Genomic DNA, 26,471 nt, shown 5'->3' with positions numbered 1-26,471 from the left:
TGGGTTCAATTCAAGGGACTGGTCATCACTTACAAAGCCCTTCATGGCCTTGAACCCACATGCGTACAAGATTGCCACTCCTACCATGCTTTTCCATCTGAGCAAAAACTCCTGAGGGTGCAAATGGGTAAGACTGGCAACAGCCCATACACGTACATTCTCTGTTGTGGCTCCCACTTGTGGAACAGCTTGCCCGAGATTGGGATTTGCAGAACGCATAAAAATGAAATGTTTCAGACACTATCTTTACAAATGGATTAGAACTCTACTATAATGGAACAGCTCAGGAGGATGTTTTATAAAGCAATAGGACAGTAGTCTATGACAGTACATAACACCTTGCTTTTGTTGCATTATCTTTTACCATTTTAATACACTTTTTGCATTATGGTACATCAAGCCTTAGTTTTTTGTTTGCATTGTTTTCTAATTCTGTAATCCTAGTACTACAGCACAATTTATTGTTTTCTATATTTTGTAATCTGCTTTGACTCTCAGTGAGAAAGCCAGGCTATAAACAAAGTAAATAAATAAACTCATGGTCTCCAACTCTATAGAGAGAAGGTATGTCCAAGCAAATACACAGGATTTGCTGCAATACTGAGTGCCAAACAAAGAACAATTCCAAACATAAGAACATAAATTAGGCCTGCTGGATCAGATTAAGGGTCTGATTAATAGTCCAACACACTGTTTCATACACCAGCCAACCAGTTTTCCTGGAGGACCAAACAAACATGGCATAGAGGCCAAAGCCTTCCCCTGATGCTGCCTTCTAGCACTGAGTCTGCTGTCTGTGTATATGGAGTTTTCCTTTTCTCACCATGGCTAGTAGCCATTTGATGGGTATCTCCCCCATGAAACTGTCTAACCCCCTTTTAAAGCCATCTATGCTTGTGGCCATCACTGGGCCCATCGACAGTGAATTCTAGAGTTTAATTAATCACCGAGTAAATAATTATTTCCTATTGTCTGTTCTGAACCTATTTCATTGAGTGCCCACAGTTCTAGGTACAGGAGAGCAAGGGAAAAAAACTTTTATCCATTTTCTCCACTATATGTAATTTTACAAGCCTCTATCATGCCCCCCTTAGCTGCTTTGTTCTAGACTGAACAGTCCCAGACTCTCCAGCCTTTCTCATAGGGAAGGTGCTCCAACTCATTAATCATCTTGGTTAACTTCTTCTGTATTGTTTCCACTCTGCAATGTCCTTTTTGAGATACAGTAGCCAGAACTATATGCAGTCTTCCAAATAAGGCCACAACACAGCTCTGTACATGACAATATGTACATTAAAATATGTGCTGTTTATAATCTGGTAGATATTATACTGTGGGTTGGAACTAAACCAACGCAAGTGGAATTGTGCTCACACAATAGGGCTTTCCCACTTCTGAATTCCATGGGTTTCCCCCCTCTGAAACCCCTTGCTCCTTTCAAAAAACTGCCCCTAGGGCTGGAAGCCCCTCATAAACTGTATGGGATTTGGTATGGGTGCGCAAGGGAATAAACTTTTGCAGATTCTCCCTCTGCTTGCAGAAGAGATCTGGATCAAAGCTGATTTATGTTTTGCTTAACAAATAGGTCTCACTGCAATACATTCTTAAGTCTCTATACATTGAAATTATATATGCAAAGCTTCTCACCTTCTTCTGCTGTACTCTGATCCACTTCTTTTACTGGAGATCCAAACAGCAGTAAGGTTTTACTCTGATCTTTAAAAATCTCTGGAGTTGAAGCTAATTGACTATTTGTAAAGAGCGTCTTCTTTGGCATCTTAAAAGTACCTTTATCCAGGAAGCTAACTTTATATTCATCATCTTCTGATACTTTGCAGTCATAAGGTGGGACTTCTGAACTCAGCTCTTCAAACCAGTTGAGACTTATTGGCCCTAAGTCTAAGAAAAGTGCTATATTCAGGAGTTCCCAAGATATAAGGCAACATACTTAAGACCCACATTTTCAAAATGAATGGATTGCTTTTTTCAAAAGGCAGGCCAAACCAAGCCTACACTATTACATCATCTTGAGGTTTTTGAAGCACAATACCCTAGATCAGGGGTCCCCAATGTTTTTCAGCCTGAGGGCATCTTTTGAATTCTAGCACAGTAGTGGAGCAACCACAAAATGGCTGCTGCAGGAGGCAGAGCCTACCACACAGAGGAAGCCCAAATGCAGGGGAGAAGAAGGCTAATTTTTAAACAGGTACCCTGGGAGAATGAGAGAGAATAAAACCAGCACTGCAATAACAGCTCCTGCTGAAACAATGTTATTTTAAGCTGCACAGCCAATCAGATCTCCAGTGCCAATCAGATGTTCTGCTGGGTAAAAGCCCTCAAACACTTGATAGGTGCCATAATGCCCACAGGCATCACACTGGTGACCTCTGACCTAAATTCTATCAATAGAAAATATATAGCATGGAGAAGACAAGCAGGTAATTTGGTGATGAGCTGGAAAAGTAGCTAAGCTCCTTTTAAAACAACCCAGTCAGCTTGCATCAAATAACTTTAAGAGATAGGATTATATACTGTAGTAGTGTATGGGCAGTGCTAGCATTTCTCTCAATGGGCCCAAGTAATTCATTTAAGGAGTAGGTAATAAATAGCTCATCTGTCAACTTTTAAAGATGGCTTTATGACACACACATGAATCTATCTTATACTGAATCAGACCATTTGTCCATCAAGGTCAGTATTGTTGACTCAGACTGGCAGCAGCTTTCCAGGGTTTTGGGGGAGGTATTTTACATCACCTCCTGCCTGCTCCTTTTAACTAGAGATGCCAGGGATTGAACCTGGGGCTCTTCCACTGAGCCACAGCCCCATCCCACTGCTGGCAATACTGACCTTGGAATGAAGTTTCATATTCAGTTCCTGGCATCTCCACTTCAAGAATAACAGGTTACAGGGCTAGAAAAGACCTCTGCATAAGATCTCGGGAGACCCTCTGCCAATTGGTGTAGACAATACTAGAATAGTTAGACCAATGGCCTCGCTCACATATAGCGGCATTACCTAGTCCTATCTACAAACCAATTAAACTCATGTTTCAATTTTAAATATTTTTTGCACTGAAATTATTATTTATTATTCATGTAGTATCATCAGAGTACCTGGCACTTTACAGAGTAGCTTACATGCCTGTGGACACCAGCACTAACTATAAATGATAATGGGACTGTTACTGCAATTGTTAAGTCAATGTCTCTGTAAATTACTCTGTTAAGTGCCACATTCTTGGATGGCACTGGTGGCACATTCACTGATGACCTAGGCTGCAATCCAATCCTTACACCACCTTCTCAGATGTCTGTGAGGCTATTAATAATTGCTGCATAGGCTGCCGCCTTTGTGCAACTCTAGTTTGATCTCGTTGTTACCTGTCCTCAGAGAAATCTCTTTCGAAGTTTACTGAAAACTTAAACGCCATCATCAGAAAATTCCCGTGACATACTTTGATAACTTTGGTTCATTAGTACTTCTGCATGAGTATCTGTCAGCTCATCATGTTTACCCAATTTTTTTAAAAATATACTACTAGGAACTGTGGTAAAAAAAATAAAATGTGCATAAAGGAAATAAATAACTCTTTAATCAAGTACACAATATATGTATGATGGTTATGGAAGTGAGTCACTCACAGTGCCCATAGCTAAGTTTTACCAATTCAAGTAGTACCTGATTCACTGCATCGCATTTTGAATATTTCGAAGAAAGATGATCTCCCCTTAGATGTGGGAACATTCTTCTTATCCATAGCATCACTGGTATTGTCAAGTAAACCTAAAAAATTATATTATACTGTGCTGAAACTTAGCTATTTTATAGCATTTTATTTGGTAAGAACTAGGAACTCTGTCTTCCTTTTCTAAATGGGAGGTTTTGCCTTGGATTTGCCGCTCTCTAGATGCACATTTTCCCCCATCCGAATTCTAAAAATCTCTGCAATGGGGACTTACTGTTGAGTTTTGAGAATTCCGATGGGGAAATTCTAGAGAGTGGCAAATCCAAGGCAAAACCTCCCATGCATAAATGGCCCATATGGACTTTTCCTACACATTTCAACCACGCCAGAGCTACTCCCTGAAACAGTACAAAACAAACACGAGGAACCAGGCTGAAAGGCCGTCTCTCTCTCTCTCCCCCCCACCCCCATCCGATCTCATATTTAGGCTGAAATTCTAAATACCCTTGTTCATGGACAACCCCCTTCAATAGTAGAAAAGAACAAGAGTCCAGTAGCACCTTAAAGACTAACAACAATATTTTCTGGCAGGGAATGAGCTTTCGTGAGCCACAGCTCACTTCTGAGCTTCGTATCTGAAGAAGTGAGCTGTGACTCACGAAAGCTCATACCCTGCCAGAAAGTATTTTTAGTAGAAAAGAGCAAGTGTCCAGTAGCACCTTAAAGACTAACAAAAATATTTTTAGTAGAAAAGAGCAAGAGTCCAGTAGCACCTTAAAGACTAACAAAAAAATTTTCTGGCAGGGTATGAGCTTTCGTGAGCCACAGCTCACTTCTTCAGATACAGCTAGAATGTGAATCCATCTGTCTTTAAGTAGAGGAGAGTGAATTCAGACAAGCATTAGTATGTTAATATCTGAATTGTCTGAATTCACTCTCCTCTACTTAAAAGACAGATGGATTCACATTCTAGCTGTATCTGAAGAAGTGAGCTGTGGCTCACGAAAGCTCATACCCTGCCAGAAAATATTTTTAGTAGAAAAGGCAAGTGTCCAGTAGCACCTTAAAGACTAACAAAAATATTTTTAGTAGAAAAGTGCAAGAATCCAGTAGCACCTTAAACAAACAAAAATATTTTTAGTAGAAAAGTGCAAGAGTCCAGTAGCACCTTAAAGACTAACAACAATATTTTCTGGCAGGGTATGAGCTTTCGTGAGCCACAGCTCACTTCTTCAGATACTGTGGCTCACGAAAGCTCCTACCCTGCCAGAAAATATTTTTGTTAGTCTTTAAGGTGCTGCTGGACTCTTGCCATTTTCTACTACTGCAGACAGACTCACACGGCTACCCACTGCGAACCCCCTTCAATGTAATGGACCAGGCTCTTGCCCAAAGTAGCTTGCCTAACTAAAGCGGGGAGTGGGTCAGTTTCCTCACCCCACTCCAAGGAACAAGACCCCCCCCTTTAGCAATCACACGCCCCCTCCCTTCCATCGTATACGCCTTCCATCTTAACTAATGACTCTCCCCTGAGGAGGAAGGAGCCGCCGGCACAGCTAGAGAACTCCAACCTCACAGAAAGACCCAGCTGGAAGGAGAGAAATCCCCAAGATAAGTAACTGACAAGCACTACAACGGCAAAATAACATTAAAAAAAAAAAAAAACTGACGGAAAGACCCAGACCGACCAGTCTCCGTGTTGCGTCAGGAACCCAATTTCTTTCTCGAATTGCAAATTCCGGCGCCAATTCTCGCGCGCGTGCGCAGTTAGGAGAAACAACAACAACAACAACGTTTTCTCTTCAGTTTCGTCCCGATGGAATAATTCACAGAACTGTAGATTCAGTAAAGCGGTCTCTGCTAGGGGACACAGACGGGAGAAACGTTTGTAAAGAAAGGGCGCGGGCAACCTCTTCCCGCCGGGAAATCTTCAGGCTGGCGGAGAAGTTTTACGATTCACCCAAAGGATCATGGGACATGTAGTTCTGAAAAGGGCAAGAGTGCAGTAGCACCTTAAAGACTAACAAAAATATTTTCTGGTAGGGTATGAGCTTTCGTGAGCCACAGCTCACTTCTTCAAATACCACTGTGAATTATGTAGTTCTGAATATGTTAGCGCTAACAAATGGGTTGTTTTTTTTTGTAACACACACAAAAAGAATCTGAGCAGAGGCAACAAAAACTATAGAGTTCCTCAAGAGTTGTTGCACGAAACTTGGATACTACTTGCACTGTACAGCAGATTACAAAGTTTCTAGTTTTTTGACCGTGTTCAACAATATCCAAGATGCAGCACCTTTTTTCATTCCCCGATTGTAATACACTGTTGTGTCTAATCTGAACAGAAGCAACATACACAAAACAATTCTTCCAGCTCGTTTTTTTGATAAACCAGTATCCTTCACAGATATGCAGATATGGCAGCATCTTCAATTCTCTCAGAGGTGTTAATACACATTTCCCCCCTGAATTGATACAGAACACATAGGGTTGCCAGGTCCCTCTTTGCCACCAGCGGGAGGTTTTTGGGGTGGAGCCTGAGGAGGGCGGGGTTTAGAGAGGGGAGGGACTTGAATGCATAGAGTCCAATTGCCAAAACAGCCATTTTCTCCAGGTGAAGTGATCTCTATCAGCTGGAGATCAGTTGTACTAGCAGATCTCCAGCTACTATCTGGAAATTGGCAACCTTAAGAACACACCAGCCAGATTAGTAGGGGGCCACTGCACTCATCATAAGACTTATACCAGTTGCATCAGCAGTGTGGTTCTGGACACAATACACCTTGAATTATTTTTAAAGCTCTAAATGACTTGGGTCCAAAATATCTAAGGGGCTGCCTCCTTTACATGCCTACCTGCTTTCTGAGGTCATGCAGAAAGGTCTTGATGCTGGGACACCATGGCAGAAGTGCACCTGGTGGTTGTGAGCCTTGTCAGTAGTTGCCTCAAATCTTTGGAACTTCCTAACCCATGAGTTGCATCTAGCACCCCCCCCCCCCCAATATTAAGGGCAGTTTAGATCTTTATTTTGAATAGTCTTTTATCACTCCTACCCAGGTTTTAAATTGTGCATTTATTTATATTAGTTTTCAAACTCTTATAATTTTACAATGGCAATTATACCAGGCTAAGTGTAAGCTGCCTTGGGATATTCTTGAAGTGTAAGGGCAGCATATACATGTGTGCCGTCAAGTCGCTTCCAACCTATGGTGACCTCATGAGTTAATGACCTCCAAAACATCCTATGGTTAACAGCCTTGCTGTTATACAATACATAGCCTAAATAAATAAATTCTTCAAAATCTCCCCACTTATGTACAGAAAATAAATTGTTTATATAAACAGGTAAAAGGATCCTGCTAAGATTCTTCTCCATCTGAAAAAGCCCTACAGCTAATTCCATTGATCTGTCCTATTGCATATAAATGCAGTGCACACACCCTAAGACACAGTATAGTGTTATGGATACTAATAGTTTGTTGGGCTGACTGCTGAGTAATAGTCTATGGGAACTAATGGTGGTGGTCTTGTGATAGCTGGGAAAGTCTGGATTATCATTAGAGTGTAAAGAGTGTAGAGAAGACAACTGCCCCCCTACCCATGCTGCCTAATGGAGGGTTAAAGAAAGAGCAAAAACCGAAGTGGCAGCTTTACAGGGAAATCCTAAGCAGATCAACTCAGAAGTAAGTCCCATTTTATTCAATGGGGCTTACTCTCACTAAAGTGTTCTTAAGATTGTAGCATGGGGAGGTTTCATACTATCTGTGGCCACTCCATTTTAAAATGTAGGAAGAGTGATATATTCAAACTGATGCTAGCTGAAACTGGGGTGGGGGGTGCACCCTTGGGGGAATTGTCAGGGGAATATACTGCCTTACTGGACGTCTGTGTCTCCTATGCTCTGCTTGTATATTTGTAAATAAAGTCATTGTAACAGGCACTGTAAGTCTTTGGTGCATTCTCAGCCAAAGGAAATACTCCACTCTTACACATATACTCAAAAGTAAGTTTATCTGAGGTCAAAAGTCCTATGGGAAGACATGACAGAGGTTTATAAAATTATGCATGGGATGAAGAAAAGGGATAGAGGGATCTTTTTCTCCCTCTTCTATAATACTATAACTCAGGGACATCCAATTAAATTGTTGGCAAATAGGTTCTAGACAGGGGTGTTGAACTCATTTGTTAGGAAGGCCGGATGTGACAGAAATGTCACTGGGATGGGCCGGGCCATGTGTGCCATAAAAGGCCAAGTATTAGAGATATAGCCCTGACCTGGATGGCCCAGGCTAGCCTGATCTCGTCAGATCTCAGAAACTAAGCAGGGTCAGCCCTGGTTAGTATTTGGATGGGAGACCACCAAGGAAGACCAGGGTTGCTGTGCAGAGGAAGACACTGGCAAACCACCTCTGTTAGTCTCTTGCCATGAAAACCCCAAAAAGGGGTCGCCATAAGTCGGCTGCGACTGACGGCACTTTACACACACACACATTAGAGATACAAACATTATAGAAGACAAAGCCAATAAATGATATTATTTTTTACTTAAAATACAAACATGCTTAAAACTATTAACACACAGTATTTTCTCTTATTTAAGTCTTTTGATTAATTAACATTCATTACAGAGAAGAGCTGTGGAGAGCCAGCTTGGTATAGTGGTTAAGAGTGGCAGAATCTAATCTGGAGAACCAGGTTTGATTCCCCACTTCTCCACAGGAAGCCTTCTGGGTGACCTTGGGCTAGTCACAGTTCTCTCAAATCTCTCTCAGGTTCACCTACCTCACAAGGTGTCTGTTGTGGGGAGGGGCTAGGGAAGGCAATTGTAACCCGCTTTGAGACTCCTTATGATAGAGAAAAGTGGGGAACAAATACCAACTCTTCTTCTTCCTTGTGCTACATGGAGGAAAGGCAGGATTAAAGTACTCAGAGAGGTCCGGGAAGCATGGGACCTCTTTGACCTGGCGGTTGATGATGCCCGCCCCTGCGTTCTCTAGCAGGGGGATTGATTGACACGCCTGTTCTAGACAGAAAAGAGGGACTACTTCTTTATTCAATGAGTAATTAAGCTGTAGATCACTTTAAAAGGAGGGTAGGCACATTCATGGAGGTGAATACTAAAAGCTACTAGCCATGGTGAGTGAAGAGAGACAGAACCAGAGAACGGCTTTAGCCTTTATGCCCGGTTTGTTTAGCTCTCCAGGGCAGCTGTTTGGCTGTTGTGTGAAATAGGATGCTGGACCAGATGGAGCACTGGTCTGATCCAACAGGCTCTTCTTATGTTCTTATTCCCAATTAACAGAGCAATCTTAAATAGGTCTCCTCAGAATCCAAGTCAGGTGCACACAGTGGGGCTTACTCCCAGGAAACTGGCACTGTTAGAATCATCCATGTCTGAACTCTCAATCTTGCAATCAATGAGTATCTGGGCAGATTTTAGTCTTGCTTTGAACATTTTCTCCATGTACATTTCCATCCAGCACTTCCTCCAAGGGGCTGAGGGTGATATACTCAACCCCCTTCCTCCATTTTACCCTCACAACTCCTCTGTGAAGTAGGACAGTGGCTGACCAAGGTAACCAAGCAAGCTTCAGGGCACAGTACACATGAAGCTGCCTTATACTGAATCAGCCCCTTGGTCTATCAAAATCAGTATTGTCTACTCAAACTGGCAGCGGCTCGCCAAGGTCTCAGGCAGGGGTCTATTCACAGAACCTACGTGCCTAGTCCCTTTAACTGGAGATGCTGGGGATTGAACCTGGGACCTTCTGCATGCCAAGCAGATGCTCTACCACTGAGCCACAGCCCCTCCCCATAGTAGAAATTTGAACCCAGGGTTTCTCAGATCTTGACTGCATACTCTAAAGGTAGGTAAAGGTCCCCTGTGCAAGCACCGGGTCATTCATGACCCATGGGGTAGGCAGACTTTGTTTACGGGTGGTTTGCCAGTGCCTTCCCCAGTCATCTTCCCTTTACCCCCAGCAAGCTGGGTACTCAATGGTTATACACAAAGGCTTTACCCACTAATGTTTTGGCCAGTGAAATAGGTAAAAGCCTTAGAAGCAGCACCAGGTCTTCATTAATTACCAGGGGTGGGGCGATCATTACCAATGGCCAGTGGTAATAGGCACTAATTAGAAGTGGCTTCTAGTGAAGGGATAAAAGGGCTTTTTTTTGCCGGCGGGGCGGTCAAGGCCACCCAAACTAGCCTCCCGGGCTATGGACCGCTTTGTCTACCAGCCCTACAGCGTGTACCAGAGCTATGGGAGCACCTTCACCTCCAGCCACAACGTGGCCCCCCGGCCGCCCCCCAAGCAGAAGCAGTCCAGCTGGAAGCAGAGCAAGAACAGCGGCACCCCCAACCCCTACCGGGGGGGCCCGCCGCCCGCCCTCTCCCCGCACCCGCAGGAGGCCTCGCCGGACGGCCTCGACGCCTACAAGCGGGCCCAGCTGAAGGCGCTGCTGTCGCAGGTCAGCCCGGGCCTGGCCCCGCGGCTCCGCAAGGCCGGCGGCGGCGCCACCAGGGAGGTGGGCGTCCAGGTGAACCCGCGGGTGGACGCCGCCGTGCAGTGCTCGCTCGGCTCCCGCCCGCTGCAGGCCGTGCGGCCGCAGAGCCCCTCGGCCCGCCTCGCCAGGGAGCCGCCGCTGCCGGGCATCTACTCGCCCGTCCTGGGCCGCCGCCTCCTCTTCACGCTGCCCGAAGCGGTGGTGGAGCCCCAAGAGCCGGGCGGAGCTGCCGAGGAAGAGGAGGAGGAGAGGAAGGCGGCGGCGGCGGCTGTGGAGACGGGGAAAGGGGCCGAGGAGAAGGAAGAGGCGGCCGAGGGAGGAGGAGGAGGAGAAGAAGAAGAGGAGCTGCCGGGAGAAGAACCTGCCTCGCGGCGGGAGTGGAAGGGGGAAGCGGCCAAGAAAGGCGACGGGGAGGGAGGAGAAGGCAAAACGGTCGCCTTCCAGGTGAGCCAGACTCCTCAGCGGTTAGGCCCGGCCCTTCTCCCGCGGAGACTTTCCTAGTCTCTGAGCGGCTCTTCTCTAGGGCGGCCTCCCTAGCCGCTAGGCGCGTCCTCGCCTGAGGCTGTGGGCCTAGAGCGGGAAAAGGCGGGAAGGCTCGTTTATTCCGTTTGGGCCGTTGACGCAGGGGGGACGTTAGGTTGGGTTCGCCGCGCGGTTTTCTGCTCCGAATTCTCAAAACGTCACGCGCGCGTCATGGCCATTGATGCGTGGGAAGTTTTGCCTCGGATCTGCCGCTTTCTAGAGGCACATCTGAATTCTCAAAAAAATTAAAAATGAATTATCAAAACTCTACGTGGTAGCTTATTTTTGAGTGTTAAGAATTCGGATGGGGGAAATGTGCATCTGGAGAGCAGCAAATGCAATGCAAAACCTCCCATGCATATACATAGGGGCTTATTTTTGAGTTTTAAGAATTCGCATGGGGGAAATGTGCATCTGGAGAGCAGCCAATCCAATGCAAAACCTCCCATGCATGAATGGCCCAAGAGAGCTCTTCCCCCCCCCCCGCCCGCGCAGCAATTCCAGGGGTACCTTGTGATTAATTAGGCATCCCCAGTGAATCACCGGAGCTTCTGAGTCCCTCCCCTTGAAAACGCAGCCTTGTTGCACTTTACTTGGAGGGGGCGGGTCAGTTCTTAGAGGGGCTGCCTGTCATTTTGCTGGGTATTCCTCCCCACGTTTCTTCAACAGCTCCGTGCCATCCGAAGCTGGGTTCAGGTGGGGTTGGGAAAGGCCGGAGGAAAAGGTCCTTTCCCCTTAATAAAATGGAAATGGGGCAGCAGGAGGTCTTCCTGGCATGGAGATAAATAACATCCTATTAAAGCGACACAATGCTTTTCTCCAGGCCCGTTGTTAATTCTACCTTGTGAGGACAATCTCATCTCTGTTGAAAACGAGACTAGGGCTGCAGGTGCCGCTCCCTGCTTGTGTGTGTGTGTGTGTGTGCGTGTGTGTAAAGTGCCTTCAAGTCGCAGCCGACTTATGGCAACCCTTTTTTTGGGGTTTTCTTGGCAAGAGACTAACAGAGGTGGTTTGCCAGTGCCTTCCTCTGGACAGCAACCCTGGTATTCCTTGGCGGTCTCCCATCCAAATACTAACCAGGGCTGACCCTGCTTAGCTTCTGAGATCTGACCAGGCTAGTCACTCCCTGCTTAGCCAGGGCTTTTACAGCTGTGTAACAGGTGGCAGTTCAACAGGTGAATTTTCCCTAACACACATAGCTCTGCCTTGTAACAACCGAGTGAGACGCTGGTCAGTTGCCAATCTATAGGTGGGGCCTGGGGACCTGGAATTACAACTGATCTGCAAACTACATAGGCCAGTTCTCCTGCTTCCTTGCGATTTGAACCTGGAAAGGACTCCCAGTTTTTAGCAAGTACATCACGATAGCCTGGGCCTATCACTTGGGATCCTTTGTAACTAGGAAGTTGTAATCTGGATTTTTCATCCATTGAACTGCTCTCACAAAAGATGTAAAAATGTTAACATCTGGTGGGGGGAGGTATGCAGTTGGCAAATTCAGCTTGCATATGAAGTAAAGGATAACTTCTTTTGCCAAAGTACAAAGAACTTATAAATGTTTGGTAGTCCTCAAGGAAGACTGGAAAAATAAGGGTTTGGGTGTATAGTTTTAGTGGATAAGTGTGGGGCTGGGGGAAGAATGGTGCTTCCCAGATTAGGAAAACCTCCAGTAGATACACTGCTAAACAAGGTTTAATTGAAGCTGCAGTCCTAAGCAAATATTATGGAGAATAGAGAAACTTCTGAACCTATTTAGTGTCTGCCAAATTACTATCTTATGTAAGATGTGCCTTTGCATACTTGGTCCTTAAGAGCTCTGATGGTGGGTTAACTCTGTATGGAAAAATGTATTCTGCACTTATGATACATGAGCTGCCTTATAGAAGTCAGACCATTGGCATTGTTTAAGCTGACATGCAGTGGTTCTTCAGGGTATCTGGTAGAGGTCTTTAACATCTCCTACCATCTTTTAACTTTAACAGCAGATGGTGGGGACTGAACCTTCTGCATGCAAAACACATGCTTTGTTGCTGAGCCACAGCCCCTCTCCAACACATTAATGATGGGATTTATCTGTGTGTATTGTCTAGATGTCTTTTTGCTAATAAACTCTTCCTGTTTCAGTTCCTGGAGCAGAAATATGGCTACTTCCATTGCAATGACTGTAAGACCAGATGGGAGAGTGCTTATGTATGGTGCATTTCTGGAACTAATAAGGTATCTTTGGCAGAGTATAATTAGCTTTCTTCTAGGCAATAAGCTTTAATAATAGGGTAAAGGTGGTTTTCCATCTCTAGCTTGAGTATACAGTTTCTTAAGAACAGATGATGCTTCATAAACCTGCAAAATGTATTTGATCAAAGAGGACAGCTGTAACAGAGGGTACACTAGGGGCAAGTTTTAAACTAATTATAGGTCTCCTGCTTGGGTATTTTAGCGGTGGCTAGACCTTCTCAGCCTAAAATTCATACTCTCAAATGGTGGGGTGTTGTAAACTTGTTCACTGTCTTGTTCTTAAATACTGCATTTGGCACTTTTCATTATAGCATCTTAAAAATATTCCTTGACTAACTTGCAAGTTATACTTATAAGATTAGGAAATGATAAAATTCTACCTAAATCATAAGAGGTCATGCCTCCTGAATAGTGTCAAAACTTCAGTGCCTCTGACAAAACATAGCTTGGTTGAACCAAGCCCTTCCCTCAAGGAGCTTAGTGTGGAATATGTAGCTTCCCCTTTCTCCTCAATCCTGTACCATAGGCTGGGCAGAAAGATGGTGACTGTCTTGGTAAGCTTCATGGCAAAGTGAGGGTGTCTCCATCTTAGTTTGGTAGTCTGTCCACTATGCCACATTAAGCGCACTATGCAGTTAGATATACCTATTTTTGCACAGGGTTTTTCTGTAGGGAATGTTTTTCTACTTAGTACACTGATACTTGATATTACTTTTCTGGTGACCCTCATTTTCTTAGGTTTATTTCAAACAGCTCTGTCGCAAATGTCAGAAGGGCTTCAATCCTTATAAGGTGGAAGCAATCCAGTGCCAGGTAAGTAATAATTCAACTGAGGGCTATTGAGTATCTCCATCCTAGTTAAGGCTTTGACAGGTATTAGGGGTTGGTTAGTTCAGGAACTTCAAGGGATGGCTGTTGAAATAGAAACAAAGCTGTGGATATCTTCCTTATGTATAGCAACATAACAGTAGGGTTCAAAACAATGCACAACAGTTAGGTAATAAAGCAAGATATCCTCTGCTGCTGAACAGAGAATGGGCAAAACTCCCCCTTAGCTTTCTTTGCTGTAACTATAGTACTAAGGCTGGTTGTGGAATTGACTGTAAGTTCTGAGATCTTCTGTGGATATGGGCAAGTGAAATATTGTATCACATCTATGACAATAAATGTTTTACTTGCAGGGCATATGAACACAGTGACCCACAGACCTTCTAAATAGCATTGCCAATAGAGTACTGTGTGGTTGGCATTAGCAACATTACTTGTCTCTGGGATTCCTGAAAAATCATTCAGTACTCTAGTTCCTTCTGAAATAGGGGCAAAACTAGCCACTTGTTCATGAAGAAACTGGAATGTAAATAGACCATGAGAGGTTAGGTGCTGGGCCTCTGATACGGCGGTACATGATCTTGTCCTCAAAACCATAGCATGGCATTCACCTGAGACATCATAGCTGAGTAAATTCAATGAGGAGCATGGAACTTGAAAAGTTGAATGAAGATCTCTCTGGCTGGACTTCCTGCCTTGTCCAGTGCCACTTGGTATCTAATCCTTACTTTAATGATATTGTTCACATGGCCAATTCGTCCCTGAACAATGTCACACTGAGATCAAAAGAAAAAAAAGGAACTATCTGAATAACCCATAAAAAAATTAGTATTTTTTAATCTTAATTGACTAGGAATGAAATTTGGCAACTGTCAACGTAATATTAAAATCCACCCCTGCTAAAAGAACCCTCAGATTATCCAGTTTAGAGACAGATTCCCGAATAAAAGGCTTTATCCATCTGTCTCTAGCCTTGTTGAGCAAGTCACAGCTACACAAGGAATGCTGAAGAGGCCAGAACCACAATGACATACTCTCACAGTACGGTACCCTATTTAAATGACCTATTAACTCCCCTAATGGGCTGGCATTCTGCCTAGCCAACATAAATAGTCATCTGTATCGAGGGGTTATCAGAAAATCAAAGTACATTGGGAGGGATTGAGGCAATTGGTGTCTAATCCATAGTAGCACTATTACAGAAACGGAGTTCTAGTAAAATACTTGCCAGTGTGAAAGGGCTGGACACATAAGGCATATCCACAGGCGATATCAGCGTTTTAGGAAGAGGGCTTAATCTGTGTGCTAATGAAGTGTTGTCTTTCAAGCTGTGTTGCAAGACTCGCTGCTCCTGCCCCCAGAAGAAAAGGCACATCGACCTCAAGAGGCCCCACCGTCAAGAGCTGTGTGGCCGTTGCAAGGGCAAAAGATTGTCTTGTGACAATACCTATAGCTTCAAATATATTGTCTGATCTGTTTGCCTTTTCCCTAATTTGGTTGGTCTGTGTTGGCACTGTGCACTTTTGATAACTTGGTTTTGACTTTAGGCTTCTGACTTGGCATTGGATAACGGATTAAAGATTTTTGTAAGGTTGGGGAAACTTCCTTTGTAATTTCATTGTACCTTGTAATAAAAGTTGAATTATAATTCATGTTTTTAGTCTCTCTGATATGAAGATAAAATGATGGGTGGGTATATGTATATAATTGATGTTGAAGTGAAATGGACCAAAGAAAATGAGTTGCTTTGAGGGTTTTTCTGTGTAGCAGTTTTACTAGGATATTAGCTTATGTCACTAAGGGAAAAAAAACTTATTTGGAACAGAGCAGGGGGGAGAGCAGACGTTATTCCTGGGACCTACTTAATTTTTTCCCAATAACCTTGGGGTGTTTGTTACAAAATGGCAGCTTGGTGCCTTGCACACACAAAAAAGGTCCAAATAGCAAGGAAGGAAGATGCTGATTTTGGGTGCTATTCTATATAACCTTCAAGATAGTTGTACAATGCTTTCCCATTGATTCAACATCATGCTGAGGTCACATTTCAGGACAGATCTGAACTTGAATGCAGGGCCAGCAGTGTTTAATACTGAGCGTGACTTTATTCTTGAGTGGCTCAAGAGCTCAAAGTGCTAACCAATCTGATTTCCTCACATGTGAACAAGTTCTACAATATCTTACAATCTCAAGGGCTTCTCAGTTACTAGGTACAGGTGCTGAGTCACACATATTTACATTTTTTTAATTAATACTATGTACTGCCCGTAAAATCAACTTTTTACCATGCCCCAATTAGACTAGTAGGTTATTATGTGAGCTGCCCTGAACCTGGCGTTGGCTGAGGGGTGGGGCTATAAGTCTAATAAAATAACAGTCAGGGCCAGACAAAATTCTCTTCATGGCTGGAGGGCTGCTTATTTATCAGCATTCAAAAATAGGTTCTTCCATGTTTTTTTTAATTTAGAAAATTATAGGCTGTTCCAGGTAAATTGGTAGAAAACATTACCAAGTCAAGAATTAAATATATAGATGAATTTGCACTCAGATTCTACAAAGGGAAGCCCTGCCACACACTCTTTGGAGAACATTTAGCATCTGAGCCACGATTACCTGGTAGACATCGTATAGCTGGGCTTTGGAAAAGCTTTGAACGAAGTCCTCCTCAAAGGCACCTCAGCCAACTTTCAACTTAATGAAAGCTCATAGATCAGGAAGGAAAACCCACAAAGAATTTCTCAATTCAGGAATATTCCCACAAACACAAACTGCCTTATACTGAATCAGACGAACGGCCATTTAGGTTAGTATTGTCTACTCAGACTGGCAGCTAGGGTTTCTCCTGGGTTTCAGGCTGAAATCTTTCACATCACCACTTGATTCTTTTAACTGGAAATCCAGGGATTAAACTTGATATCTTCTGCACGCCAGGCAGAGGCTAATTCCTAGCTGTATTAAGGCAAGTGAAGGTAGATTTATATGAAACATTTGGGGGCTTTTCTCAAACCAGGTATGCAACACCTGTTTGGGTATGTTGTGATGTCCTGGTGTGCAGTGAGTATGTAAACTCAGGTGTTGTGATTTCTTTCTCCAACTGATCTGAATGAGCGTTCTGGTTTCAAAAATGCCCCAGAAGAACTGACTCTGTACAGCTTATGGCACAGACTAATTCCAGACACAGTCGTTTTTGTATATATGTATGTATATATATTATAATCTTTATACTTAGATAATCCTGTTCTGATCAAATATCAACCAAAAGATACTTCACAAAAACCTTTTAAGTGTATTTACAGAAAGATTAAGTGACATAGACAATGCCGGAAAAAGTGTCTCTCATGTGTAGAAGAGATACATGCACCCATTTTAACACTTGGCAAAATAAGATAAGTGTAAAGGGGGGGGAGAATTCAAAGAAAAACATACGTTACAAAGAAAATACCTTAAGAAATGGAAAGCGAACTCCAGTTTTATGTAACATTTTTACTGTTGAAATCCAAATGTATATTAAATTAAAAAAATGCATGCGGGGCAGTTCAAAAGAATTTAAATCAGCAATGTGATGCTTTCCTACAAAATGGCAATTTAAGCCAGGCCAACCATCCTTAAGTAATATAAATATATTCATAAAAGCAACCCTCTAGTAAAAAGCAGCCAAAATCTTTAAAAAAAAAATCTTCCTAGTCCATTCATAAGGTACTGTGGTCTTAATAATAGACCTCTTTCAACAGGATCTAGTACCTTCCAAGCCAGTAGCCTAGCAACATCAGGAAATGTACTTCATAGCAGCTTGTTTTTTTTTCTTTTGCAAGATACAGTAATCATTTAAATTACAGTATACATATAGCTGTAGCTCTTTACAACCTCTTTCATACACACAGGCTCTCAGCTTTCGAATCGACAGTCTTGCAGGGTCCTGTCGCTAGCTTTATTCTGCCTATTTTTTTAACTTGGTCAAAAGAAAAAAATGTACAAGTTTAAAAAAAACCAAAAAATCCTCAGGTTAAGGAAAGATTGCACTTTTGCCAACCTAAAATTAATTTTCTAGAAAGGAAGTCTTGTTCAGTGTAGTAGTCTTTGGTATGTATGGAAGTCAAGTCTTCAGTAGTGAATTGCAGTTGCCCAGTGAAATGCGTTTTGTTTGTGCAGCGCGAAACAGAGGATTCTATGCTACTTTTGTCCTTACAGTACTGCAACATGGTGAACACTCTGCCCAACTCTTCTTGGAAAATGGTGTGAAGGGAACAAGACTGACTACAACTTGACCAAGTCTTTCTAAGGCTGAGAAGGTATCGAACCACCTTGCCCCAGCATGGAAGCAATCCCAACTTGAATAAGAAAGGGGGCACAGGGCTTTTGTCAGAGACTTGTGCCAGAAACACTGGAGTCTGGAAGAAAAGTATTGATCACTCGGTAGCTTTGAGCCCTGCGGATCATGTCTCGGATCTCTATGTTCAGTTCCATCAGTTTTGTACAGATTTCAGATAGGCTTTGGTTAGAGCCTACCAGCGCATAAGTGCCAGACTGCCCAAGTGTTTGATGCCGGAAGTAGATATTCAGTAGGGTTTGGACCTCATCATCAGTTCTGCTTCCAAAGATGTCATTGGGCCATAAACTCCTGCAGCAAAACAAAAGTTCAAGCAAGCCATTATTATTTTAATGAGCAGAATGTTATACAAAGAGTGAGTGTAGGTGCATGTAAGTCAAAGCTGACTTACAGCGACCCTGTAGGGTTTTCAAGCAAGAGACATTCAGAGGTAGTTTGCCGTTGCCTGCCTCTGTATGGGCTGAAAGAGTTCTGAGAGAACCTGTGACTGGCCAAAGGTCACCCAGCAGGCTTCATGTGAAGGAGGGGGGAATTGAACCCGGTTCTCCAGATTCGAGTCCACCGCTCTTAACCACTAGACCATGCGGCTCCTATACAAAAGAAGTGGTAGTGTTGGTTTTTATATGCCGACTTTCTCTACCACTTAAGGAAAACTCAAACCAGCTATCAATCACCTTCCCCTCCCCACAACAGATACTCTGTGAGGTGGGTGGGGCTGAGAGACCTCTAAGAGAACTGTGACTAGCCCAAGGTCACCCAGCTGGCTTCGAGTGTAGGACTGGGGAAACAAATCCAGTTCACCAGATTAGCCTCCGCCACTCATGTGGAGGGGTGGGCAATCAAACCCCGTTCTCCAGATCAGAGTCCACTGCTCTTAACCACTACACCACACTGACTCTCAAAGAGCAGGCTCCTTTAAAAAAAAAAATCTCCCTTACAAATACATATATAAGGAGATCGTTTCTGGCAACATGCATATGAATACCATGCAACTGAAGAAGTATCCTTATAGTTGCCTTTTGGCCATGTAACTGTGTGCATTTACTTGAAATTACAGTGCATTACTTCTTTTACATCAGTGCTAATATGTGGGCGGGAGTCACCATGGATACAAACCCTCCACTGCGGAGTTTGGCATGGCCAAGCTATAAGTGCACTCTTATTTTCAGGGAACTAGTACTCACAGTTGGGGCAATTCTAGAAAGAACATCTTGCAGCATCTTGTAATGGGAGCTTCACAACCACTTTCTAATTAGGCATTCCCTAAGTCACGATTAAAGCTATTCAACCTCTGTCACTCCAGCTAAGGCAAAAGTGTCCTCACTGTTGCCCACTGCTGGAAGAGTCAACTGACAAAAAGAAAGGACAGGGAGCAGCATAAATCACTGAATGCTTGAGTGGTGAGGAAGGGGGGCAGAAATTTGTTTCAATTATCCACTATAACTACGGGAGGGGTTGGTACATTATTCGTTGACTCAACCAAGCTATCCCCATTGGAAACAGACTCAAGGATAAACCTCTTCACAATTAGCCTGCACTTCCATCAAAACTTGACAGTCACTACCAGGCAAGATGGATTGGGTCCAAAAGGTATCTTTCCACATGTGCAAACTGTCTTTTATTCGCAGAAAGACTATTTTATAAACTATGAGCTCCAGCATAAAAAAGCCAGACTAAATCCAACCATGAATTTCTGCCTGCACAGCCTCTTGCACAAGTGGAAGCATGAGAACTGTGACAGAAAATGCATATAGCATTGCATGAGAGCTTGTAGAACAGCACCCATGGCTATTTTCCTTCCATTCATAGTTGGATCCAACCCAACACATTGGGAACTTCTGACATGCAAGCTCAAAAGACATTAATGCAAATAACAGTACTGCAATGTGGTATGTATAACAGAGGTTGTTAGCTTGTGTCCCATAACTCTTGTAAACACATTTTTATTGAACCTGGACACAATGTCGCTATAATAGATGGAAGTATTCCTGGATATGCAGGAAGCAAAAATGGCCTTATCTCTGAATTTAATTTGCTAGACCTTTCACTGTGAAGCCATCACTGGAGTTCAGCAACAGTACTCCAGAGTACAGGGTTTTGCAGCTACAACTCTTAATAAACAGAAATGCAAAATGTTGTATAAGCTGCCTCGTCCAACGTTACCTGCATTCCCTTATTTGGTACAGAGCTTTTTCAAGCTCGTTATTTTTCAGACACTCCAGCATGGACTGTATGGCTACTTCTGTAGAAGTGAACGTGGGTTCAGAGGTACCATACTCTATAATCAGTGGATCAGTAGCAATGGCAGCGCTTGCTTCCTTAAGGTTCTTCTTTAACTCGCTCAGCTCTCGTGACATATTCAGTAGCTGTTGAGGTGGGGGGGAAAGAATGATATTTAACAACGCACTCACTATTTTTTCCACCCACCCCTTTTCTTCTTGCCACTGAAAAGGGGAAATCAAAGAAAGAATGGCAACTTCATTTCTCCCAGCTGAGGGTGTGATTTTCAATTCTTTATTGGCTCCCTGGTTACCAGAAACCTGATTATGAAATCTTTTGAATACTGAGAGTGCAAACACTGGTTGTGTCCCTTCACGGATCCACCCTGGATGGCACTGTGCTGTGACTAGAAATATACCACCCCACGGTAAGAGAAAAAAAGGGTTTTTAGCATTCTGTGAAGATACGCAGTATGGTGAATGCCACACATAAGAATGAGAAGTTTTGTCATTTACTCTAGAAATCATTCCACCATATTAAAAATGTCCATATTCTATAAGGTATGGTAAAGCACACATAATTTTATTTTTTTTAAATGTGAACCTTTCTGTTTAGCATTCTCACCAATAAATTCATCCGTATCTCTTTGATTTTAACTTTCCCAATAGATAGGACAAGGGGGGGACCCAGGAAGATAAGGAAATCTCATTCTCTCCCTCGCTAGCCCCCACACTCTAGCCCCTGTTTCCATGAGCAAGCTGAGGTCCCCATCTCAAATTGCTCTTCATGGAACTTTAGGGTTTAGTGCCCTCTCGTTCCCACTGGGTACGCCAGTTGGTACCCAATGCATGGGAGAGGGCACTAAACCCTAACCCCACCATGAACACTACATGAGGAAGAGGCCTCAGTGTTGTAAGAGGTTGTCTAAGCAACCTAATATAGCAACCAAGATCTCGCAAAGTTTTCTTTCAAGAGCTCAGTCTGCAAGAAACTGCAGGATTTTGGGGGGCACTGTACAATGGGATGTTAAGCATTTATTTGTGCCACTTTGTGCCCTCCATGTGCATATAGCATATATGACTACACACATGTTACTATGATAACACACAAAGGAGCAACTGTCTTTTCTAAGATGGTGCCTGATACATATACAGGGCCCCCTTCAAGCAAGAAAGCAGCAGGCGGAACTTGGTATGTGTGTGGGGGGACACTGTATATCACGTATCTCCAGATTTTCCTGTCGTCACAAGTGATATGTGACAACAGGGGGCCTGGAGAGATATGGCATACAGTGAATTGCAAATCACCTTGGAAGTCAATTATAAAGTTCAAAGATGCTCCAGTTTTTGAAAGCAATTTGTTTTTAAGGATGAATTGTTGGTTCATTTCGAAGTAGGTCTGCACTAAAATGCAACAATAAATACTAGAACCCTGCAACTAGTATCAACCTTGGTAGGCCAATGAAGGATGATCAATACTAAAAAAGAAAATACACTCCTCTTTTACTTTTCACACCATGAGCATTTTTCCTTGCAGGCTGTATTTCAGAGACTCCTTTTACACAGCAGCCTTGTAACTGTGGCAAAAAGATCCCATGGGGATCTTAGCTTGTCCATATCTCATTTTGGGGGACCTCTGCTTGCTTAGATGTTGTATTACTTTACACCAACATTCCCCAGAGAGCAGTATTATCGATTATAGAAGAACCCTTAAACAGGAGAAATAATAGGAATCCCCTAATTAATTTTCTGTTTATATCTAGCTGAAATAGTGCTCACAAACTTCTTCTCATTTAATAATATATTATATTTGCAAATTAAAGGCTTAGCAATGGGAACCTCAATGGCCCCAGAAGTTGCCAATTTATCTATGGGCAATTTTGAATATATATTTTTAAATTCTGCTAATACCCCTTCCATAGTTGCATTGTTAAATGGTGGCACTAATCTAGATGATGTCTTTTTATTATGGAAAGGTGACCATAGACGTTTGTTAGACTGGCTGGATGTACAGGATGAAAATATTAAATTTGACCTCCATGTGGATGACAAGAGAATTAATTTTTAAGATGTCATGGTCATAAGGGAACAGGATAAACTCTATATAAATCTTTATTTTAAAAACCCAACAGAGAAAAATCTCCCTTTTGATATGACAGTCACCACCCCAAACATATACCATTCAGTCAATTTTTACAGCTTAGAAAAAAATGCTCAAATATTTATGACCAAAAGGGAAACTTCCATTCTTAAGCACAATTTAGCTAGTAGGGGCTATCATAATTGAACACTACAGTCTGCTTATTTAAAAACCTTGACATCAGATTGGAAGAAATTACTCACATACAAGGAGAAAACTGATTATGACAGGATAATATGTAGTCTTATAATAATAAATATATATTGCTATTTATGAGACCTCAGTAATGTATTTGCATATAATATATTACAGATTGCCCTGAAGAAGCCTGTTGGCGAAATGAATAGGGAATTTTAACTGAGCAATAAAATACATTTTATCTCTTAGTTATCTGGTGCAGCCCATTTATTTTTCTCCTTTCTTAAATTCCAACATTTTCTATAAACCCAAGGAATGTTCTGAACATTCTTAAACGGTAGCATTTGTCATCTTAAACAAGAAAAACAAACTTTGTCATAAGAAAAAGAAACGCAACACAAGAAGGCGCAAGCAAACATTGCAGCAAAAGGCTTGGTTTTTGCAACATACCTCTGGCATTGTGCTAACTTCGTGCACTTGTCCGATGAGCTTACAGTACGACTGAAAAAGCAACAACAACTGGAAGTGCAGCTTATATAATCTCTGGCACAGTTCCAGTTGCTAAAGAAATAAATCATAGAAGTGGAAGTAATTAATAAAAACAGTAGATCTGACTTTATTTCTCAGTAACCAATAATAAAGTGCTATGGAGAATAGGGGGGGGGGCTTTACAAAATAATGCCGAAATTAGACAAAACACCCTGTAAATTGAAGGGCACAATGGCTAAGCGTAGGCCACTTCTACAGCAACCTTTTATGTCACTTTGCTGGTTCTCTAATTTGAGCTCTACAGAAAGATTAGCTTTTGCCCTCTTGCAGGATTTCGTCTTTTTTTTTTTTACCTGAACTTGTCACCAAAAATTCAATTTCGCACGGTTCCTCTCCAAATGTGATGGAAGCCACTTTACAATCAAATGGTGACATGGGATTGGATCCAGTACAAAATGTTTGCTTGTGCTAGGCGCTCTTGTGCGAGGGGAAATGCAAGGGGGAAAGAGCTATACATAACCTCACTTCCTGACATTTTCTTGTTGGCTCCGCCTCCTGTGGCAGCCATGTTCTGGTTGCGCCTACCACCCTGTGTCAGAATTCCAAAGGTGCCTGCAGGTTCAAAAAGGCTGGAGAACCCTGGTTTATGCTGACGGAGGTAGACACAATTTTGAGGGGTGTTCTGTATGATCTCCTAGTCTTGGGAAAGAGTGCGCTGATTAGATTTCCATATGGGAAGTATGGATTGACCTCTTGCATCAGGATAATGGTTGGTTTGCTGCAACACGTGTCTGGCTGAGGGTTGCCAGTGAATAGGAAAAGATGAAAAATGGTTCCCCTGAATCACATGGGGATTCCCTCCTACATAGAAGGGATGAACTGTTCCCACTGTTGTTACGCTCCAACTTGGAGTCAATTTCTTTCTTCATACTGAACTGAAACCCCAATTTTAGCATAATTTCAATATATTAAATCTTTATTTAATACTTTCCCCCTGGAGGCATAACAGACATTGCTTGTTTTAATATAACGCTGACTTTAGCTCTCTACCTTCACCAAGTTAATCAAGTGTGTGGTTTGTTTATTTAACAAGGGCGCCCCACCCACAAATAAATTTAAATAACAATCCCAAATTGCATGTGACAAGGACAAATGTACCATCTGTTGAAGCTCCCCAAGGGAGCTATGAAATAAAATGCCATTCAAACAGTGATTACACATAATCATAGACTGAATCAATAAAGGGAGAAAAAAGAAAAGAAGTAAAGGGGAAACATGCTAAGCGTTAAAACAGTGAACCAGTGTTTTACTAGTCCATATTTTAATGGACAGAGAATATGAAAGAACTTTGTTTAACTTACTGCAAGAGATTCCATTTGCTACACAGCAAGCATGGCACAGGAAAAAGGAAAGGAAAGAAAGTATAGTGTCAATGTAATGCATGCAACTGGAAAAGCACAGCCACTTTTACTAGTCTGTCAGCTGTATTAGCATTAGGCTTGTCTCAACTTGCTAAGTGATTCAGAACGTATCAACTGCTCAACATGCAGGGCCCCAGAAGTTTAAACAAAAAAATATCTGAATAATCATAGCTTTAAAACAGTCTCTTTAGTCATCTATGTTTTGAGTGCAGCTGTTTTTTGAAAGCTTGCCTCGGTTACTCTAAAAATAGGAAGTTGTTGCATCTTATCAATGTTCTGTTGAAAATCTTTCAAATGAAATTTATTTTATAGGATAGTTCGTTTAAAGAAAAAAAATAGCACTGTGAGAAGGGGGCACATGCTACATTCCGCTTGAACTCCATGCCAGGGGGTGTTCTTGCACAGCGGCAAGTAGTGAATCAGAAGCTGCAGAAGAGAGCACCCCTCTCCCCTCCCTAGGATCGCCAACCTCCAGGTATAGGGTTGCCAAGTCCCTCTTTGTAATTGGCGGAAGGTTTTTGGGGTGGAGCCTGAGGAGGGCGGAGTTTAGGGAAGGGAGGGACTTCAATGCCATAGAGTCCAATTGCCAAAGCGGCCATTTTCTCCAGGTGAATTGATCTCTATCGGCTGGAGATCAGTTGTAATAGCAGGAGATCTCCAGCTAGTACCTGGTAGATGGCAACCCTATCCAGGTACTAGCTGGAGATCTCCTGCTATTACAACTGATCTACAGCCGATAGAGATCAGTTCAGCTGGAGAAAATGGCCGCTCTGTGTCTTATAGTATTCCTACTGCATTGCTAAATTTTGTAATCTGCCTTCAGTCCCAGTGAGAAATGTGGACAACAATAAAGCAAATAAAAAAATAAAAAAATAGCTGCTTCCTCCTTAAGCTGTAGCAGTATGATTGAATAAAGCAGGCTGCATGCACTGCATTAAGATAAACACATATTTAAAATTAAAGTGTGCTTTCCCCTACCAAATGAAATAGTTGGGCTGAAGCACTGATAATAGATGCCTGAAAGTGGTCCAGAAAGATGGAATTATCAGGCTACATTTCAATTTAACACTGAAAGTTCTTGCTAGTCTCAGAAGACGAAACAGTAGGGTTGCCAACCTCCAAGTAGTCCCTCCCCAAACCCTGCCCTCCTCAGGCTCTGCCCCCAAAATCTCCAGGTATTTCCCAACTCGGAGATGGCAACCCTACAAAACAGACATATTCTTCTTAGAAAGCATTAGCACAGAAGTATTCAGTCTATGGCTTGTGGAGAGGCGCTTTTGCAATTGCCATCTTCCAAAAGAGCCCAGCATAAGGTTTGCACCTCAGGGAGCCTTACAGCTTATGTGTTCCTCTGGGGTGGCGGTTTCAACATAGGAACCAACTGCCAACCACAAGCCCCCCCACCAGGCAAGGGCCTTGCCCATTTCCCTGAAACAAGGGGCCGGTGCCACACTGGGTAACAGTGTCCAGAAGAGCCATAGGTGGTGTGTCAAAGAACATTACTTTTGTCAGACAACTTGCTAATGGCCCCTGGCCCTAAGAGCGTGCGTCTGTCCTCGACAAGAGTCAGGGCCTTTTCAGCCCTAGTTCCGGCCTGGTGGGATGCTCTGCCTGGTAACATCAGGGCCCTGCTGGACCTAAAAGAGTTCCACAGGGCTTGTAAAATGGAGTTGTTCTACCAGGCCTACAACTGAGGACAGCCACAATGTCATCTGTGATGGCCTCCCTACCTCCCCGCCCCTGCATTTTATTTAGTTAAGTTTATGATTAGGGTTACCAACCTCCAGGTAGTAGCAGATCTCCTGCTATTACAACTGATCTCCAGCCAACAGAGTTCAGTTCACCTGGAGAAAATGGCTGCTTTGGCAATTGGGCTCTATGGCACTGAGGTCCCTCCCCTCCCCAAACCCCTTCCTCCTCAGACTCCGTCCCAAAAACCTCCTGCTGGTGGCTAAGAGGG

General features: G+C 43.0%; 3 protein-coding genes across 4 annotated transcripts in view; 1 reads left to right on the top strand and 2 right to left on the bottom strand.

Annotated features, from left to right (window-relative positions):
- BRCA2 (BRCA2 DNA repair associated) overlaps window positions 1–3,781 on the bottom strand; it is a 34,590-nt gene extending 30,809 nt beyond the window's left edge. Inside the window, exons 1-2 of the mRNA XM_056858506.1 lie at window positions 3,682–3,781; window positions 1,648–1,899 (exon numbers count right to left, since the gene is read on the bottom strand). Coding sequence (XP_056714484.1) covers window positions 1,648–1,899; window positions 3,682–3,760 — 331 coding nt within the window. The 5' untranslated portion in view covers window positions 3,761–3,781. The remainder of the gene's footprint in view (window positions 1–1,647; window positions 1,900–3,681) is intronic.
- A 6,126-nt stretch (window positions 3,782–9,907) lies between these two features.
- Window positions 9,908–15,374, top strand: ZAR1L (zygote arrest 1 like). Its single transcript, XM_056858508.1, has 4 exons — window positions 9,908–10,639; window positions 12,842–12,934; window positions 13,691–13,765; window positions 15,109–15,374. The coding sequence occupies exons 1-4, from the start codon at window positions 9,908–9,910 to the stop codon at window positions 15,250–15,252; spliced, it is 1,044 nt and encodes a 347-aa protein (XP_056714486.1). The 3' UTR covers window positions 15,253–15,374.
- A 2,072-nt stretch (window positions 15,375–17,446) lies between these two features.
- Window positions 17,447–26,471, bottom strand: part of FRY (FRY microtubule binding protein) — a 205,419-nt gene continuing 196,394 nt past the window's right edge. The window contains exons 59-62 of one of the 2 annotated variants that reach the window (XM_056858510.1): window positions 24,452–24,469; window positions 23,052–23,162; window positions 20,268–20,470; window positions 17,447–18,395 (exon numbers count right to left, since the gene is read on the bottom strand). In XM_056858510.1, the coding sequence (XP_056714488.1) occupies window positions 18,137–18,395; window positions 20,268–20,470; window positions 23,052–23,162; window positions 24,452–24,469 (591 nt within the window). In that variant the 3' untranslated portion in view covers window positions 17,447–18,136. The remainder of the gene's footprint in view (window positions 18,396–20,267; window positions 20,471–23,051; window positions 23,163–24,451; window positions 24,470–26,471) is intronic. The other variant, XM_056858511.1, reaches the window with a different exon arrangement.

Source organism: Euleptes europaea, chromosome 12 (genome assembly GCF_029931775.1).
Source record: "Euleptes europaea isolate rEulEur1 chromosome 12, rEulEur1.hap1, whole genome shotgun sequence".
NCBI classification, from domain to species: Eukaryota; Metazoa; Chordata; class Lepidosauria; order Squamata; family Sphaerodactylidae; genus Euleptes; species Euleptes europaea.
Note: the sequence above shows the minus strand (reverse complement) of the source record. Positions and strands in the feature narration are given on the sequence as shown.

Bases quoted from the DNA above. Each gene is read 5' to 3' on its own strand.
- ZAR1L (XM_056858508.1), top strand. From the start codon at position 9,908: ATGGACCGCTTTGTCTACCAGCCCTACAGCGTGTACCAGAGCTATGGG. The intron at 12,935-13,690 runs GTATCTTTGGCA...TCATTTTCTTAG, and splicing joins GCATTTCTGGAACTAATAAG to GTTTATTTCAAACAGCTCTG. The intron at 13,766-15,108 runs GTAAGTAATAAT...TTGTCTTTCAAG, and splicing joins TGGAAGCAATCCAGTGCCAG to CTGTGTTGCAAGACTCGCTG.